We start from the raw sequence: 17616 nt of genomic DNA on the forward strand, positions 1-17616 counted from the left end.
CATAGACTGTCCAGTTTTTTTACAGGCTGTCGACTTTGTCACTCTGTCTTTTCATCCCTCTCAGCCCATGCGGTTGTGTTTGTCCTTGGTTGAAGGTTTGGCAAAAATGTGGGGACCCTCCCCCATCAATTATTTCATCTGAGTATATTAAAACAAGAAACGTTGAAATTGTTTGGACGTTTCCTTTATTTTGGAGCAGGTTACTTTGGCTTCCTCAATAAAACTCACATTTTTATACACAAAAACTCACATTATACACCAAATCATGCACATAATTTGTCAATTATATCGTTGACATAACAATCCAAAAGGCATATGCCTATATAATTATTTAACTTTAAATACATTTAAATAAACACATTTTTCAGTGTTTTGGATCAACCATTCTATTTCAATCACACAATACATAGGATTCCATGAAATTCTACTGGTTAAATATTCACAATATTACCGGTACATGTATGCCTAATTCACAGGAACAGATTACCGAATGACATTTATCTCACTGTGAGGACACTGCCAGATGATATCTATTTATAACTATGTAAACACACTTACTCCTAATCTTCACAGTTTTTGTCCGATATTGCTCTGCTTTCCCCATCTCTCTCCGAGTAGTGACTGCTTCGGCTGTGCTGGCTGCTTCTGTTGCTTAGTTGACTCTGGCATTTTTTAATGATGTCCCTTTCCTCGTTTCTGTCATCTCCAGATAAATTCTGCTCACTGTCCTCTGAATAATGTTCATCGTCATCTGAATAGTGGTATACTCCTTGAGAGTGATGGTCATCGTCTGAATAATGACCATTGTCTGACCCTTTGTCGGCTCCATCGTGGTCTCCTGTTTTGGACCCTGACTCATCTCTTGGAGTCTTTGTAAGACCTTCCTCTGCTTCTTGGTCCAACATATCTTCATCATCATCTGGGTAGTCATCAAGGTAGACCTTATTGTAGACAACAGGTACATCTAAGTCATCACTGAAAGACAAAATGGAAAGAAAGTGACGCATATTTCATAACTTTAGAAGAAGAAAAAAAGTGACTGTCATAAGGCACCAACATGGGTACAAAAGTGTACCCATCTTAAATCTCAATGAAGTAGACATCTTAAAAAATTAAATGTCTTTGCATCATAATGCCATCTATGACTTGGGTACCAGGCAAAAGTCTACCTTTGTTTGGAATCGCTGCAGGAGGAGGCCCTACGTGCTGAATCACAGCTGTCTGGGCGCCGAGCCATGGGCACCTTGCTGCTGACAAAGTCCTCACTCAGTCCGCAGCCCCGCAGAGCATCCGTGTAGCGCTTCTCTGCCGCCTGCTTGGCATTCCTCTGTACCCGGACACATGAGAAAATACCTAGGATGAGCTCATCTGCCATGAAAATAGCCTATGTACACTTCGGCACATCTCAGTCTTCAGTATTTTGTTTCTGAGGGAGTGCATTTCTGTGTCGCAACTGTGTTTTTTGCTTGTTTTTGTCACGTGTGGGGCCTGATTTAACACAAAAAGCGTACATTTTTCCATCCCCCCTTTGATATAGAGACAGATAAGACCTCAATTTAAATCAAGGACGTTTTTTATTTATTTTTTATGTCAAACTCAAGGACTAGGGTATAAATATATCTAGAATACTGTTTGTAAATGTTTTACCTGCGCAACTTGTTCCAAGAGCAGAGGCCTCCCCTTCACCCTCTGTTGCATCTCCTTCATCTCCTCCTTATACTCCTTCCTGCGTTGAAGGTCTTGTTTCCTGTTACCCAACATACTCTTAAAACCCCCTGTCTTCCCAAAGCAGATACATTCAACCCAAACCTAAGCATTAGAGCCATAGTAGAAGTTAACAAAATAATGCTGGTCAAACAACCTACACTTTGAAAATTTGATTTTTTTATTGCAATACTATTAAAACTAACACAACTACTACTTTTACTATACAGCAACACAAGGACAAAGGTCGACTTATGACAGTATTTTTTTAATGTTAAAATAAATAAAGGATGTATATGCCGTTTATTTATAATGGAAATATGGCTTGGGGTGTTGGGACAAAGGATTTTTTTGTGTAAAAGTCTAAATGCAGAACTGGTTTGCCCCTTTGAGATATCTGGGTACCTGAACTGCTTGAGTTTGGTCTGGCAAGTTTGAGACAGGGCCAGGTGTGGGTCGTTAGCTTGGGCCCGTTTGGACACCACCTTCTGGAGCTTCTTCTCCCTTTGCTTTTGTCTCTCCTTCCAGCTCTCCTCCTCCTCTTCAGCCTTCTTCCTCTGTTCAAGTACCTTTCTACTCAAGGAGAAAAAGTCTTAGTGGCAGATGAGCGAGGGTGGTAAGGGGTAGGGTTGGTCTTTTGGGGAACAAGAGGCCAGGGATGTACAAAGGAGCTAGAGGGAGCGAACAATGTCAGTGTCAATGGAGCAGGCAAAGGATTTTAAAGGAACCAGGAAGTGGAAAAAAGGAGGGGATGGGTCCACATGATATCATCCAATCAGGGGTCTTAAAGACAAGAGTAAAAAAAAAGAGCTATTTTTAAAGAGAGAACCGGAGATCTGAGACTCTCAGGAGCTCATCTAAAAAGGATTGACTCCTGGGTGACCTAGATGGGTACCTTACGGCCTCTTGGCGTTTTTTGGCGGCATCCGTGACTTTGGCCGGCAGGAGCTCCAGGCTGCCCGAGAGGGAGGAACAAAGGGAGGAGTTAGGAGTGTGTGTAAGCCTGGGGCTGACATAAGGCCACCGTGTGGCCCGTGGGCTGCTCTGCTCCTTCTCGATGTCATCCAGGACGCGTTCGCGGTGCGAGGCGATCTGCGAAGTTCTCAGCTGGAAAGGCTCGCAGGTGGTCAGGGGTTTCACATCCCGTCGGTTCTCCAGCTGCTTCTGGAACCTTCTGTAGCTGGCGTCAAAGTCCGGTACCTCCGTGTTTATCTTTGGCCTGTGGGGGGAGCTGTTGTCCTCCTCGGACTCCTCCCCGTCCCCCTTGGCCCGCCTCCTATCGATGAGCCTGCGCGCCAGCATGCTCGGGGGCATGGAGGCGCTGTGGAGCATCTCCTTGGCCCTCATCTGCATCTTGATGGCGCGGTACAGCTGCTCCTCCTTCATCTGCTCGCCGGACGCCGCTTCGTACACCGCCTTGGGCACCGGCTTGGCCTTGAAAGGCTTCACCCTCTCCTGGTCGGACGGCGGCTGGAGGTGGCGCAGCTGCTCCTCCCTCTGCTCCTTCTTCCGGCGCTCGCGCTCCAGGAAGCTGAAGGGGCGCTGGGTGGCTCGGTGCCGGCGTTCCTCCCGCTCCTTCATGGTCCTCCGGCGCTCCTCGTCGCGCTCCTGGAGCTCCTCAAAGAGATGCAGGCGCACGTGGGCAGGCATGGGGCTGGCGCGGAACTTGCGCTGGCACTCGGTGAGCTCCTCCAACTGACGGCGCAGGTCGGCGTTCTCCAGCTCGACCTCGGAGCGGGTCTTGACGCCGTGCCGGCGTTTGTCGGCCTCGCGGACCGTCATGTGGAAGGGCTTGGGAACGGTCACCCTGGGTTTCGAGGGTTCCAACTCGGCATCTTTCCGTCCCTTCTTGCGGCCTTTGAGACCCTTGGCGCCCTTTCGATCCCCCGGCAGGCTCTGGAGCGAGGAGGAGGATAGGTGGAGGTGGCGAGGGGACAACTTGAAGTCCTGCCACATGTTCTTGATGTGCTCCTTGGGAGAGGACAGTAAGCCTTTCTCTACATTGGCGTCGGTGGCGCCTTCCTCGTCCGACGTGTCCGTCACTCCGGAGCCTCTCCTCAGCTCCAGGGCAGAGTGAGACTTCTTCAAACGACGTATGGCAGCTGGGCTACCCTTCATCCACGGAAGTCTGGTGAAAGACATAAGCAAAAACGTAACTTATGACTTAACAGTAGAGCAGCTCATAAAATCCCTAACTCCCTGCTCTGGACTGAATATATTAATAAACAGAACTCATAACTTAATCTTTCCTTCAGTCCCAAAAAAACATAAAATCTATTAAAAAAAACGACTTCAAGAATTAAGATAATCCAGAAAAGGAGCACTTGGCAATATTTACCTACAGCTTCTTTGGATGGCTTACCCCAAACAAATGAAGGAAAGGAGGACAAACCTGTGCGCCCCCTCCACATCATCGAGAGGCACCACCCCTTTGAGCTCCAGCTTCTTGCGGTACATGCTCTCCAGCTCAGCCATGGTGCACAGGTGGGACCTCTTTAGCTCCTCCAGCTTGCGGTAGTACTCCTCGTTGGAGAAGTAGAACTCGCGCAGGTCGATGTGGTCCCCAGTCACCCGGTAGTCCTTGATCATCAGGGGGCTGCCCTTCCCCGGGGCGTCCCCCTCCCCTAGCTCAGACCCCGAGTCATCATACTCCATCTGGTAGGTTGGACGAACACAGATGGAACATGATGAGAATGGAATATCGGGGTGGGAAAACTGGGCCTGAGACTTTGCTTTGGTGATCCTAACCCTCACGCTGCAGCACTCTGCATTTGCCAAATGTGGGAAACATGGAGATGTGGGATTTGTCATGTACATTTAAAATACAAAATGTCCTCCAGGTAAGCATGGGCAAGCTGGATGCGCTGGTTGTAGACTGCATTGATCCTAAATGATTTAGCAAGAGACGCCATTTGACGAGATCTAGGCTACCGGCTGTAAATTTTTGAACACATTACAACTTGTTGAACGTACAGGTGACAGACTGAGGCACAAAATAAGAAGCATAATATGAAGTGGCTCCCTGAGGCCTAAGCTTATTACCCCCTCCCCCCTCTCCAGTCCACACACACATGCTCCTTCAGGTTGGCCAGATGGTAAAGCACACAAGAGGTGGGAGTGTGTGTGACAAAGGAGGAACTGTTCAACTGACACCGGTATTCTACCTCCATCTTCTCACCACAGTTTCTTCTGAGAAATAGCACAGCGATTAATACTAATATTAAAAACATCAATACTAAATTATATATATATATAACATTATTATTAAGAACAGTGTATGGAGGCAAAGACACCAAGGGGATTTGAAACATTGTTGTCGGTAGGAAATTAAGGATTATCGGCCTACTGTGACGTCAGGGTAATCTAGTCAAAGAAGAAAGCCAGAAATAGTTAGACCTACAAATTATGCAGGTTAAATCCCTCCTCAGACAGGTTGACCTGAAAACAGTCAATGGTCAGTGATTGTTACCTTTTCAGTGTAAATTATTTTTTAATAGATTAAATCCAAATACGGAAATCCAAATACTTAATCCTAATCTTAGTGTTTATGTATTTTTCCATGCCATCTCAAATTCATGACAAGTTTTATGTAATGTTTGGTTTTTCTTGTAAAAGTATACGGACAAATTTGAAAAGTAATAGTCCATTATTTATTTTCTAAAATATAAATTTAATGTTATAAAATAGCCTGTGCTACAGCAAATACGGAGTATTTGTTTTGAGGTTGTTGGTTAGGTTGAATTATATGTCGTTACCCCATCGCAATATCCGGATTCTAATAGCAGCCAAAAATATTACAAATCAAATCTGGTCACAGAAGTTTTTTGAACAACACGTTAATTGCAATTTGAATGTTTTCTTACCTCTTTTTCATAGTCTCGGTTGTCCATATTGGCCGAATATGGAAGAGCTCGCTCACGTTCGTATAGCGCTAACGGAGCTTTGGTGTGAGGGTCTACCGGTGTTTTCAAACATGATGTTACCAAGACATTAGCCCGATGTGCATTTGCCATAGTTTTTCCCCTACACACTTCCCTTTTTACAACTTTATCTAGGTTGATGCCAAAGTAACCGAGACGCTAAGATGCACCTAGCAAAGGACATCAAAGTAGGTGCGCTCCAGAGCAACAGCGACGCATCGCGTGGTTGGGAAGGAAGTGATCCAAGACTTTCAGGAAGTGACAAGGAAGGCATTCGTCCATAACGTTGCGATGAGTAATTTTATTACAAGTTTATTGCCACGGGCTTTTAAAAGGGAACGTGCTCAACAAAAATGTGCTTGAAGCTTTTATATCTCAAACTGAAAAATATAGCATTATCCGTAATTTAAAAAATTGGACCAAATTAACCTGACCTATTTTTTGCATTATAAAAAAAGAAAAAAGTAACCGATCAGTGAATTCTGAATGATGCTAACAGTTGCACAGTAAAACAGTCATGACTAAGCTGAGATTTCAAAGATCAACTCCCCTTTTCTGAGATGGTGGTTATAATGGTTCGAAACCTAGGACACACAAAAAAGGTAGGAAAAATACAAACTCACACTGGGAAAAGCTGGAGTGTCAAAAAAACAAACAGTTTTATTAAATTACGTAACGTAACAACTAGAGGACATCTAGACAGAGCGGTCTCAAGCAAGCAGTCCTGTGATCCCTTGTGGCACAACCAGGCGCAGTGAAGGTCTTGCTACATTGATAGAGTCCTTATCGAGTGTTCACCTGAAATAAGAAAAGTATTTTACAAAACATGGCACCTTATGAAATGTGTCACCACTCCGTTGAAATAATGTATTATTTAGATGAAATAAATGTAATATTATGGCATGGTTGTGAGCATGAAATTCAAATGAACATCAGAGGCCTGTCCTATGAGTGATGATCTTGTGAGAACCACAATGACGGCGATGAGCGTGTCCCTCTTACCACGTCGTCGATCTTCAGGATGCTGCGGACGGTCTCGGTGGACAGGGTCAGGGCGCTGATGGATACCAGCAAGGGCTGCACCACCAGCTCCTCCAGGATGTTAGAGATTCCTCCCTGAGGGTGGGTGGGGTGAGGGTGGCACTCATAAGCTTTCATGCCCGCTTTTCATTTAAGCATGTCAAAGACGATGCTTTGCTGAGTCAAGTATGTCAAATTACTATGATTACAACTACTACTTTATCATTTATTATTAAACCCCCCCCCCTCCCCCCACAAAAAACACAATTTGTATCCTCGACGTCCATAAACGTTCCCGCTCACCTTGCGGACGTTGATGCCGGCCGTCTTCTCGCCCTGGGCGTGCCGGTTGCGGAGCTCTGTCACAGTGGAGATGGGGTTGAGACCGGCGTTCTCGGCCAGCGTGGATGGGATGACCTCCAGGGCGTCTGCGTAGGCACGCACGCAGTAGGCCTCCATGCCAGCCAGGGTGCGGGAGTACTCGGCCAGGCGCAGGGCCAGCTCGATCTCCGGGGCGCCGCCGCCGGCTATCAGGGCCCTGGGAGTGGCAGAGAGGGGAGGAGATGGCTTAACGCATCGCCGCACTCCACAATCTCCCAAATAGAGCAACAAATGAGGAAAAGCTAAATGCACATAGCAAAACAATTAGGAAAATATGCACACACAATTACTCAAAATAACTGAGGAAAACCCAGTTCTAGAATAATAAATCTTCCTTCCTGAACAAACGTAACAGAAAGCGAGACGGCGCTTGGCTTCGGGCGTACCTCTTCTTGACCAGGCAGCGGATGACGCAGAGCGCGTCGTGGATGGAGCGCTCGGCCTCCTCGATCACCAGCTTGTTGGAACCGCGCACCACGATGCTCACAGTCTTCCCGGGGCTGGTGCAGCCTGTGATCTGCAACCAGACAGACACAAGACATGGTAATGAGCACCTGTTATGAGTTTGGATTGTGTCACAAGTCTGGGTTAAGACCAGCTCCATGTAATGGAAAGCTGATCTCAGAGAGGGATTCGTCAATCCGGATCAGTTAACGGCAGGGGCCGGTACTGTACCTTGACCAGTTTGCCGGAACCATCCAGGCTGACCTCCTCGGCCAGCTCGGCAGTGCCCAGCATCTCTGGGGTGAACTGGTCGATGTGGGCCACGGGCTTGGTGCCAATGGTCTGTAGAGGGAAGGCACAGTTGGGTCACTGAGGCATAAGCGTTTGTTTCTCCCCCCCCCCCCCCCCCCCATACATCGCAACGCAAACCGACGGAATTGCGTTGACGTGTTTACCTTGCAGATGAATTCGATGTCCTCTCTCTCAATCTCCTTGATGACCATGATCCTCATCTTGTTGAGGAAGTGGAGGGCCAGGTCGCTCAGCGCATCTCTGGGGGATGGGAAAGAAGTTCAAAATATTGATTAACGGTTCCCTTGGTTACCCATCTCTGTTGAAAACAATGAAGCTAATTTGCTCTTTAATAGGGCAGTGCCACTCGAAAATCACAATTCCACAGTATGAAACAGAACAACCCGGTTGTTTCGATGCCAGTGAAAGACAATACTGAATGGCGTAGATTAGTGTTAGAGAAGACTTGAGGTAGTCATTTCAGTGGTTTTTGGGGAGGGGGGGCTGTCAGTACCTGAGAATGGACTTTTGGATGAGCAGGACGTTGCAGCCAGCCTTCTTAATCTGTTTGATCAGGTTAAGGATGTAGGCGCGCTCCTCGCGCAGCACACGGTCCATCTGGGCATAGTCTGACACCACAATCTGGTTGTCCATCTGGAGGCCCCAGGGATAAAAAACAACGACAAATTATAATTTTATAATATTTGTATACATTTTTATTTTTATACATGGACGCGGTCAATGTTCCTGCAGATAATCCCACTGAGACTGACAAAAATCCCTTGTGGGACATGAAAAGCAGACTGGAGTTCCAAGCCAAAAAAAGTATGAGAAAGTAAAAAAAAAACAAAATGAGGGAAATTTAAAAGGGTAAAGAGATAAAGCATAAATAAAAGTGGTGGGAAACTTTACCATATTATCACCACAGTAATACATAAATTGCAGGTGTGATCTTTAGCATTTGTAGCGTTGCTGGACTTACGTCGGTTTTAGGAGGGGACAGGCAGAACTGGATGAGGCCGATTTTGGCCTTCTCCACGCGGGACACGCCCGAGTTGACCACCCTCTGGGTCAGCACGAGGCCTTCCACCAGCTCACAGTCGTCGATGGTCCCGCTGCAGACGCCAAGCACGTTAGCAGAGCCGAAAGTCATGAGTTGCGCTTACACAAGACAATAAATATGCTCCTACCATTCATCAAAATATATATGTTGTTAGGCTAACAGCTGATCCAAAGCATTCACGATTTTCAGTGGGTCTCCGTACAACATCTATGTCTACATGACAGCCGATATGACTCAAACATCAAAATGCAGACTGCACAAGAGTTATCTTGCCGCCATCTTGGCACACAACCTCAAGCCTGCCTCCCTCCCTCCCAATCTACCTCCCCACATTCCTGAACCCACCCCCCCCTGCCCGCCCTCAACACCATCCCACTCACCCCAGCTTCTTCACGATGTGGATGTCGTGCAGGTCCACGCTGGTGGCGGTGGCCGGGTCGATGACGCGCATGACGGCGTCCACGCTCATGGGCGCCAGCAGGCTCGAGTACTGCGACACCACCTTGGAGCACAGCGAGGTGGTGGCGCTGTTCAGCAGTGTCTCGCGGTCACTCAGCAGCACCGGCGCGCTCATGTCCGTCAGGATCTCCACACCCTTGTCCACCGCCTTCTGGAAGGACTCGGAGATGGTGGTGGGGTGGATGCCTGAGCATGCACAGAAGGGGGAGATTTGAAAGGTCATGCTTGTGCATGGCTATGGGTGGGAGTATTTGTAGGATGGATTTGGTACTAGATCGAACCAGGACTAATCTCTCGCTTGAAATCATTTGGTTGTGCCCTAAACCAGTTTCAACCTACAAGGTCCATTCCAAGTCATACGCCACAGTATTTTAAATTTAGCATGAGTATTTATTAAGATTTCCTACACAACTTCATTGTGTTTTCCATGTTTTCAATTTCAGTTGAATGATGAGATTTGATATGCGGTGCAAAGGAAGCTCCTCCTACCCTTCTGCAGCAGCTTGGAGCAGGCGTCCAGCAGGGCACCGGCAATGACGACCACCGACGTGGTGCCGTCCCCAGCCTCAATGTCCTGGGCTTTGGACAGCTCCACCAGCTGACACACACACACACACACAGCTCAATGTCCAGCAACTGGTCAACAAACTCATACAAATGCACCACGTGTCCAAATCTCTACTATGATGGTGACAACGGCCCGTTTCAAATGGGTTTCTGATGCCGTGTGTCGTGGGTGAGCATCCATTTGTTTAGGAACATACCATCTTGGCTGCAGGGTGGAGGACCTGCATCTGTTTCAAGATGGTGGCCCCGTCGTTGGTGATGGTCACGTCACCCTTCCCATCCTGGATCTGCAAAAGTTGGGTTCCTCTTTAGCGGCTTGTACATGATCATGAGTGAGGATACTGAGGAAAAAGTTCAACTTTGCTCACCATCTTGTCCATGCCCTTGGGCCCAAGGCTTGTTCTGATGGCATCAGCCACAGCTGTCAAACAAAGGGACTTTTATCATTATTTCTGTCAAAAGCACCGGCCCATTAAACATCTGGGACACTGAAACAAATGATTTCTAACAACCCGAACAATACAGTGGAGATCATAACGAATATAGATGGACATTTGAGGTTCAACGTACATTATTAACAAAGATTAACAAAGCACGCACAAAATACCCACTGCTGAAATGAACATTTATGGAAGCTGGAGCAAGCTGGTACAAGCCATTGTGTCTCAAGAACATCAAAAACGCGTTAAACTTGTATGCGGGCAACATTAAGCAGAAATGTGTCAAGTCATAGGAACTGGATGAAACGCAGCAAGCAAACAGTTGCCCTGCCCATCATCAGACCGCCAGTAGCATCCATTCAATGCGTCGCACCAAGTTCGCACTATGACAACTGCGACAAACACAATCGCACGGGGAAAGCATTTGTGCTCGTTTTGCATTTGAAACGCTATAAATCGTTTTTACCTTTTCCAGCAGAGATATTACTGAACCGAATCTGGGCAGGCTTGTCGCGGTCCACATACGCCCCTCCTTTGTTTTTCCAAGCATTTGTGGCTCTCGGTGCAGACGCTATTTCAGGCATCGCTACTTATATTCGTCGGATATTGTTAACAAAAGACCTCTGAAGGGGACACGTATGTCCCAAACTTGAAATAATACTGCCTAGCCTCAGATGGGTTCAGATTCTGATTATCGCCTGCTCCGATCAGAACCTTCTAGAGCCACCGGTTGCGACTGTTGCTGCAAAAGGACCCTCCTGTCACTTTCCGCGGCGCTTTGATATGACGTGTTTAGCTGCCCGAAAATCTGCCATGCGGTTGACAAAATAGGAAGGCAGTAGTAGTACATCACATAGCTTATCGATCTAAATGGTTGTCCCATGTTCTTCATACTGAACGAATCTAGATATCTGTGTGTACATATTGTGGTTGTATATAATTAAATGAAATGAAAAATACTTGTAAGATTAATCTAAATAAATAAAATACACTTGTATTGAAGCCACAAAGTACAGTGTCGGATTTGATTAGCTTTGTCTACAGTCACATAAACCTCGAACACATTCTGTAGTCATACAGAGGATGTGTTTTTCATTGTTTTTTCATATAATTATTTTGCAGTTCTTCGTTCGTAAATCTAATACTCCCATGGTACGGTACTACTTTTGACTTTGTTACTTCGTAATATTGACCTAAATCATTATCTGCTGCCCTTACCTAGGCCTTCAAATTAGTGAAGTGAAATGCACTTAGCCAGCTGCGACGCACGTTTATTCATAACCGTAGCTTTTAGTTATATGTCGTAGCTGTGCAGAATATGTAGTGACTGGGCAATACCATCTCTAACCCAGCTACTATTGTTGATTTTACTGTGTGTGGTGTTGAATTGCTAACATTCTATTACTAAGTCATCATCTGTTACTGGGCTTTCATCCTCTTTTATGTAAGATATTCTTACTGGGTTACTCTCTTCGTATTAATATTACTTGCATTGTCATATGTAAGTAAAGTAGCTCTGTTAGGAATTATTATTGCATATCATATATATGTACCCTATATCATAATTTATATGTACCCTGTACTGTAAAAATGGCTATTAACTTTAACTTGAGTAAGCTATCACGAGTTTTCCTGTTCACCCCAGTTAAGCACCACTAATCTGTCCAACGTTAAAAGTCAAAATTGCTGAAGGAAGGGACATGCTCTGTGCTTAACTACCTATGGTCATTTACAGCCATGGTGCCCTTGAAGGAGAAAGACGGGCCCATCGTGAAGAACCTGCTGGCTGCGGGGTGCTGTGCTCGCTGCGTACTCCGGTTCTGTTGCATAGGAGTACCCTCTGCCTACAGACAATCCTACGAGGTGAGTTTATAGAATTCCATTGGCTGGCTTGCAAACTGCATGCTGGGTGTAGATCCCCCCAAAACACCTTTTGATTTCCTTCCATGTAACACCTGTGTACTGTTAATGGATGAACTCACCAACTTGACTGATTCCATGTTTTCCTGCTTTGTTGTCTCCTTCTCAGGACACAGTGAAGGAACTTCATGATTTCATCAGAGAAGCAGAAAACAATCAATCCCAAGATGCAACAGTACCAGAACATACAGAAAATCCTCCAAGTAAAAAAATAAGGCTGGACACCACAGACGCTGACAGCCATTTTGAAGGGGACACCGCCATGGTTCCCGTGTCAGATGAACCTGACAAAAAGACTGCAGATTCTGAAGTGTGTGTGGTGTGTCTGGGTGTTCTACAGGAGTTCTGTGACCGGGCCCATGCCACAAAGGTGTGTTTTTCTCAGACTTTTAAGTGAGAAGATTAGGGAAAAAGCATAGCATTGTGCAAAATGTAATATCTGAAGTGGGAAATGCTGTTCCAGAATTTCAATGGAGGAGTTCATAGTTGTGTCTTTGTACAGATATCAGATGCTGTGAAGACGGAAAACTACCAGTTTGACACGCTGGTGCTGTCCGTCTCGCTCCCTGCCCAGCTGTCTGTCAGAGAGGTTTGTGTTTCTTGACGTGACCTGCCTCAGATGACCTCATGTCCACAAATCCATTTGAATCCCTCCTTTTTAACCAAATGTCCGTACACTGCATTCAAAGTGTGAGGTGTGGCACTGGTTTGCTGTATCAAAGCCAGTCACTGTCATTTGTGGTTTGGCCTCTAGAGTGCAGCTGCTCCGTATCTAATGGTGGTTAAAGATTTTTTTTTTACAGACTTGCTGGTGGCCTTGACATTTGTCTGTGCACAGTCCATACTCTTTAATTGATAGTTATAAACTGTGTGTCTAAATGTGTCTGTGACGTCTCCACAGCACTCGTGTTGGCTGCATATCAAGAAGGAAGTGAGGTGAGGAGAGGATCCCATGGCATCCATCATGGCCATGCCCCTCACCATTGAGTGCTTACGATAAGTTGCAGTGCAATGCTTTACTACGTCTCACCGGCTTTTCTATCACCCTTACAAGGGAGAAGAGTATGTGCCTTAACAAGGACGACGTCATCCAAGTGAAGGAGGCCTTCAAGTGGATCATGCAGGGCCTGATCTCCAAGGAGATGGGAGGGAAGCCTGTGGTTACCAAGGTGAGTGACCTTGCGACCTGAAAGCGAGAAAGTAATCCCAACTCCGAACAGACACCTTAGGTAGTGCTACATCTTTTTACTGTATAGATGCAATTCCAACACACAGAAGACATTTCTTTCGTACTTTTTGTTCCATCCAGAGTTCGTTTGAGATTGGCGTGGGGTTCACTCACCCAGAGACAGACGGAGACTGCCATTTCCTGTAAGTGTAACACAGTTGGATTGGTTCAACTCACTCCTCAGTAGAACAAAATGCACCATCAAATCGTTGGCTTTTATTTGAAGTAGCTGGCTAAAGTGGTTTATGAAAGGCTGTCATCGCATGTGTGAGTCACCTGTCATTTAAGGAATGAAATATTGGCACATTAGTGTCCACATGCTTACCTCTTCTCAGTCATGGAATGGTTAAATGGACATATGAGTAGATGAGGATAGACAGGTAGACCGGTAGATGGATGGATTTCACAATTGCTAAGGCATGACATAATGACGAAGCTGGTATGCACCATATGAACATGTTCATTCAGGTGTCGTAAATCCTTCTGTATTTGATAATTTGTTTCTCAGGGCTAGCACCTGCTCTGACTGCTTCCGACCAACCAAGAACAAACAGGTCAATAAAGTTTGAAAAATATTTTTTATGTGTTTTGAATTATTTTCAAATGGGCGAATGTAAAACGTGTTTTCAATTTGACTGTTTTGTTGGTGCAACAAACACAAACTATATTTACATCACTAGCTATTGTTCCCTTTTTCTTAAACTGGATTTTATTCTCGTTACAGTCAGTCTTCACTAGAATGGCAGTGATCAAAGCCCTGGAGAAAATTTCAGATGACAAGTTTCTGAAGTACGTCGTCATCTGCAGACTTTGCATATTTGTTGAGACTGTTCTAATTTCCCTTGAATCTGGAATTTGATGTACTGTTATAAATTGTTCTTTCTAGAAAGTTCCCCTGTCCTCCCTCAAAACCGACCAGTAAATGCATTGCCCAGGATGTCCAGTGTCTTCACGTATCTGTATTTGTGGCAGGTAAGGTTTGTCAACCATTCCATTCCATTAGCCATCACCCAGGACGTGATTGTGTCTGTAGTGATCAGAAGAGATTGTGGACAATTGTATGTCATTTGTGGATAGTTTACTGCTCACATGCAGATAAACGACACCACCTTAGGATTTGGAGATCTGGAGATTTGGAGTCTTATTGCTGAGTCATTTTGAATCCAAAGCATGTCGTTCCGAGAGTCATTATTTTGTTCATGTCGCCGCAGGGAGGTACAACAAGTTCTCGCGTGCTCTGCCCCAGACTCCCTGGTTGATTGACGGGGAGAGGAGGATGGAATCTTCTGTGGAAGAGCTGATCGCTGCACCTCTCCTCTCTTCATTCAGGGCAGACGGTAACTGAATACTAGTATATTAGTATGCAATAACCATATTTGATAGTATGTTCCTCAAGGTATTTGTTTATTTGCGTTCTAATATACAATTCAGTTTTAATTGTAACCACATTTGATTCACGGCATGATGTAAACTAGGGCCCTACACCTTAAACAAACTCTTGACTTGTCTCCCAAGTGCTGTCACGCACAACCGTGACGGTGAGCTCTTCAAACAAATTCTTGATAAAACAAGCTGTCAGAAACTCCCTCAACCCTCCTCCCCACCCCCCTGAAAAAACAAACATGTTTTATTGTCTCCCAAATGCTGTTAGGCATTGTGTATACTGTATTTGTTTGGCTGTGCCAGCCCCATGACGATATTTGCCTGCTACTATAAACCGTTGCCCTATAGTACCTACCTTACTAAAGTCACAGATGACTAAACCTATCAGTAAGCGTGTGTTACCTGTCTCTCTACTCGTCTCCTCAGGGTTTAACTTCTCCTCGTCCGGAAGAGAGGATGTGGACGTGCGCACTCTTGGAAACGGTGAGACGGCGACGCAACGCGACGACCCGTACTTGCATAGACATCCTGTCGGCCTATTGGTGCAAGTGGTCACATGTTGTGTCCCTCTCTGACAGGTCGGCCATTTGCATTGGAACTGCTGAATCCTCACAGAGCCAGGTTCAACAAGGCAGAGATCCGGCAACTGCAGGAGGTACTGTTACACATAAACAAACAAATAAACAAACAGAGACATAGTAATGCCGTACTCATATTGCTGTGCTGCAATATTGTCACCTTTTTCCCCTCCCCCTCAGACCATTAACGGGTCATCTGACAAAATCCGAGTTAGAGATCTGCAGATCGTAACAAGGTAAACAGTCACACAAGTGTTCACCCGCTGTTCCGTAACTTGCAGCGCCATGGGAACAGTGCAGATGTGTCACGTATGGAACAGGAATGGATGAACGACATTCACTTTTGATGACCCGCGCGGGTGTCTTTGACTCTTTAGAGAGGCCATGGGGCACATGAAGGAGGGGGAAGAGGACAAGACCAAGTCCTACACTGCCCTGATCTGGACCCGGAAAGCCATTGAGAAAGAGGATATCACCTTCATAGACAACATCAAAGTAAGGGACTCTTCTGCTCACCTTGTAGTCATACATCCCAATAATAAAGAGTGGCTACATGATGATGTTGTATAGAAGATGTATAGGGAGTCAGATGGCTGAGTGGTTAGGGAATCGGGCTAGTAATCAGAAGGTTGCTAGTTCGATTCCCGGCTATGCCAACCAAATGACGTGTCCTTGGGCAAGGCACTTCACCCTACTTGCCTTGGGGGAATGTCCCTGTACTTAATGTAAGTCGCTCTGGATAAGAGCGTCTGCTAAATGACTAAATGTAAATGTAAGATGTTGATATAACTTGACTATCCTGCATGCAAACCTGCGGTTCAATTAGCATCTTTTTGTAACCTCGTGGGTACAACGAGAGACGGGAAATAACAAACACGGATCGACAACGATACGTGATTTGTTTTCCTTTCATTAGCAACCACTCATTTGTCGCTCCCTCAGGAGTTAAAGATAGCCCAGAAGACCCCTTTGAGAGTATTGCATCGCCGGCCGCTGGCCGTCAGAGAGCGCGTCATACACACCATGAGCACCCGCTTTCTGGACACGCATCACTTCCACCTGGAGCTGAGGACGCAAGCTGGGACGTATCCTTTGGTTTTGAATTGCCTAATGTCGTTGTTGTTCACATGCACTGACTGTACGTTGTGGTCGGCCATTCACATTTACACACAGGAGGCTGAACCGAGTTCAGCACCTGTGACAAGAAATTAAGCTGTAAGCTCCTTAATTGGCGTATTACCAGATACATAAAGGAGTTTGTTCATGGAGATTTCGGTCGTACCAAGCCTAACCTGTGCGAGCTTTTGGAAGCCGAAACGGACATTCTTGAGTTGGACGTCGAGGTGGGTTACAGGGGAAAATGGTGGGGACATTCACTGGAACACTTCTGTGCTTAACCACTAGTGGGATGTCTCGGGTTGGGAAAGCTCACCTTTGAAATAAGGCTGTCAAATCTAAATGGGTCAAAGTCAATTTCAATAATTCATATAGGTCCAGATGTATAACCCTTCTATCTCCCTGTCTCTCCTTAACCTGCACTCTCTCTCTCTCTCCCACATTCCCTCCTTAGTCTGTGGATGTGGACTGGCCTCCAGCCATCCCAGAGTGACCGCAGCTGTGCTGCGTCTGACTACGTGCACCACAGAGGGGAATTGACTGTGTCCCATCCCCAGCACCACCTTCCCTGGACCTCCTCCACTCAGCCACGAGCTGGTGCCTCGCACTTCCACTGATGTCTGTGTGACAAGGATGGGGGCGATAGGGTCAATCCACTATGTTGTGAAGTCTGTGAGCTTGTCCGTGAGCTATACTACGTGTGATCCATACCTGAAAGGTGTGCTGAGTGTTGTGTGGATTAACAAGGGATGCTTGATGTTATTGTTGGAGGAGGCATTGGTCAAGAGGTGGGGAGTTTGTGAAGAATCGCAGTATCACTGAGAATGTCTCACCAAAATGGAAATTCTGTTTAAATTCTTAAGCTTGTATCAGAGCGTATCTTTTGGGAACATGTACATTATATTTTTTTTCGAAGGAAAACCAGGAAACTGGTAGTGTACTGTACTTAGTGTTTTTGTGTTGCGGTTAACCTCCTCAATGCTGTGCAGACCATGGTGGGATTCAAAATTGATTTGTAGTAGCCCTCTCAGCAAGTAATGATTTTGTTCCGCCTTAAAAAATAAAGTTCCTTTCCCTAATAGTTACAAAATGGACTCAGTGC

General features: G+C 45.9%; 3 protein-coding genes across 3 annotated transcripts; 1 reads left to right on the plus strand and 2 right to left on the minus strand.

The window, feature by feature from the left end:
* Positions 1 to 259: 259 nt before the first annotated feature.
* fam161a (FAM161 centrosomal protein A) lies at positions 260 to 5853 on the minus strand. Its single transcript, XM_062448064.1, has 7 exons — positions 5568 to 5853; positions 4097 to 4359; positions 2600 to 3832; positions 2110 to 2277; positions 1648 to 1747; positions 1170 to 1327; positions 260 to 975 (listed from the first exon to the last, which is right to left on the minus strand). The coding sequence occupies exons 1-7, from the start codon at positions 5715 to 5717 to the stop codon at positions 561 to 563; spliced, it is 2487 nt and encodes an 828-aa protein (XP_062304048.1). The 5' UTR covers positions 5718 to 5853; the 3' UTR covers positions 260 to 560.
* Positions 5854 to 6259: 406 nt separating this feature from the next.
* On the minus strand, positions 6260 to 11058 carry cct4 (chaperonin containing TCP1, subunit 4 (delta)). The gene is made up of 13 exons (XM_062448065.1): positions 10756 to 11058; positions 10218 to 10270; positions 10047 to 10136; positions 9772 to 9880; positions 9204 to 9468; positions 8743 to 8875; positions 8275 to 8414; positions 7925 to 8021; positions 7701 to 7811; positions 7412 to 7542; positions 6948 to 7182; positions 6627 to 6740; positions 6260 to 6422 (listed from the first exon to the last, which is right to left on the minus strand). The coding sequence occupies exons 1-13, from the start codon at positions 10871 to 10873 to the stop codon at positions 6408 to 6410; spliced, it is 1611 nt and encodes a 536-aa protein (XP_062304049.1). The 5' UTR covers positions 10874 to 11058; the 3' UTR covers positions 6260 to 6407.
* Positions 11059 to 11331: 273 nt separating this feature from the next.
* On the plus strand, positions 11332 to 17598 carry pus10 (pseudouridine synthase 10). The gene is made up of 18 exons (XM_062447956.1): positions 11332 to 11441; positions 12025 to 12152; positions 12319 to 12579; positions 12712 to 12798; positions 13111 to 13145; positions 13264 to 13378; positions 13519 to 13580; positions 13946 to 13991; positions 14162 to 14226; positions 14324 to 14409; positions 14649 to 14774; positions 15247 to 15303; positions 15399 to 15475; positions 15579 to 15634; positions 15776 to 15893; positions 16341 to 16483; positions 16642 to 16741; positions 16969 to 17598. The coding sequence occupies exons 2-18, from the start codon at positions 12027 to 12029 to the stop codon at positions 17005 to 17007; spliced, it is 1599 nt and encodes a 532-aa protein (XP_062303940.1). The 5' UTR covers positions 11332 to 11441; positions 12025 to 12026; the 3' UTR covers positions 17008 to 17598.
* The last annotated feature ends 18 nt before the right edge of the window (positions 17599 to 17616 follow it).

The sequence above is a fragment of the Osmerus eperlanus genome, chromosome 22, assembly GCF_963692335.1.
Source record: "Osmerus eperlanus chromosome 22, fOsmEpe2.1, whole genome shotgun sequence".
Lineage (NCBI taxonomy): Eukaryota > Metazoa > Chordata > Actinopteri > Osmeriformes > Osmeridae > Osmerus > Osmerus eperlanus.

Coding starts and splice junctions, on each gene's coding strand:
- fam161a (XM_062448064.1), bottom strand. CDS start 5,717: ATGGCAAATGCACATCGGGCTAATGTCTTGGTAACATCATGTTTGAAA. Junction 4,360..5,567: donor ACCGAGACTATGAAAAAGAG/GTAAGAAAACAT, acceptor CCAACCTACCAG/ATGGAGTATGATGACTCGGG. Junction 1,748..2,109: donor ACCAAACTCAAGCAGTTCAG/GTACCCAGATAT, acceptor GTTGGGTAACAG/GAAACAAGACCTTCAACGCA.
- cct4 (XM_062448065.1), bottom strand. CDS start 10,873: ATGCCTGAAATAGCGTCTGCACCGAGAGCCACAAATGCTTGGAAAAAC. Junction 10,271..10,755: donor TAATATCTCTGCTGGAAAAG/GTAAAAACGATT, acceptor TTTGTTTGACAG/CTGTGGCTGATGCCATCAGA. Junction 10,137..10,217: donor CCAAGGGCATGGACAAGATG/GTGAGCAAAGTT, acceptor CAACTTTTGCAG/ATCCAGGATGGGAAGGGTGA.
- pus10 (XM_062447956.1), top strand. CDS start 12,027: ATGGTGCCCTTGAAGGAGAAAGACGGGCCCATCGTGAAGAACCTGCTG. Junction 13,581..13,945: donor GACGGAGACTGCCATTTCCT/GTAAGTGTAACA, acceptor TTTGTTTCTCAG/GGCTAGCACCTGCTCTGACT. Junction 15,635..15,775: donor GATCTGCAGATCGTAACAAG/GTAAACAGTCAC, acceptor TTGACTCTTTAG/AGAGGCCATGGGGCACATGA.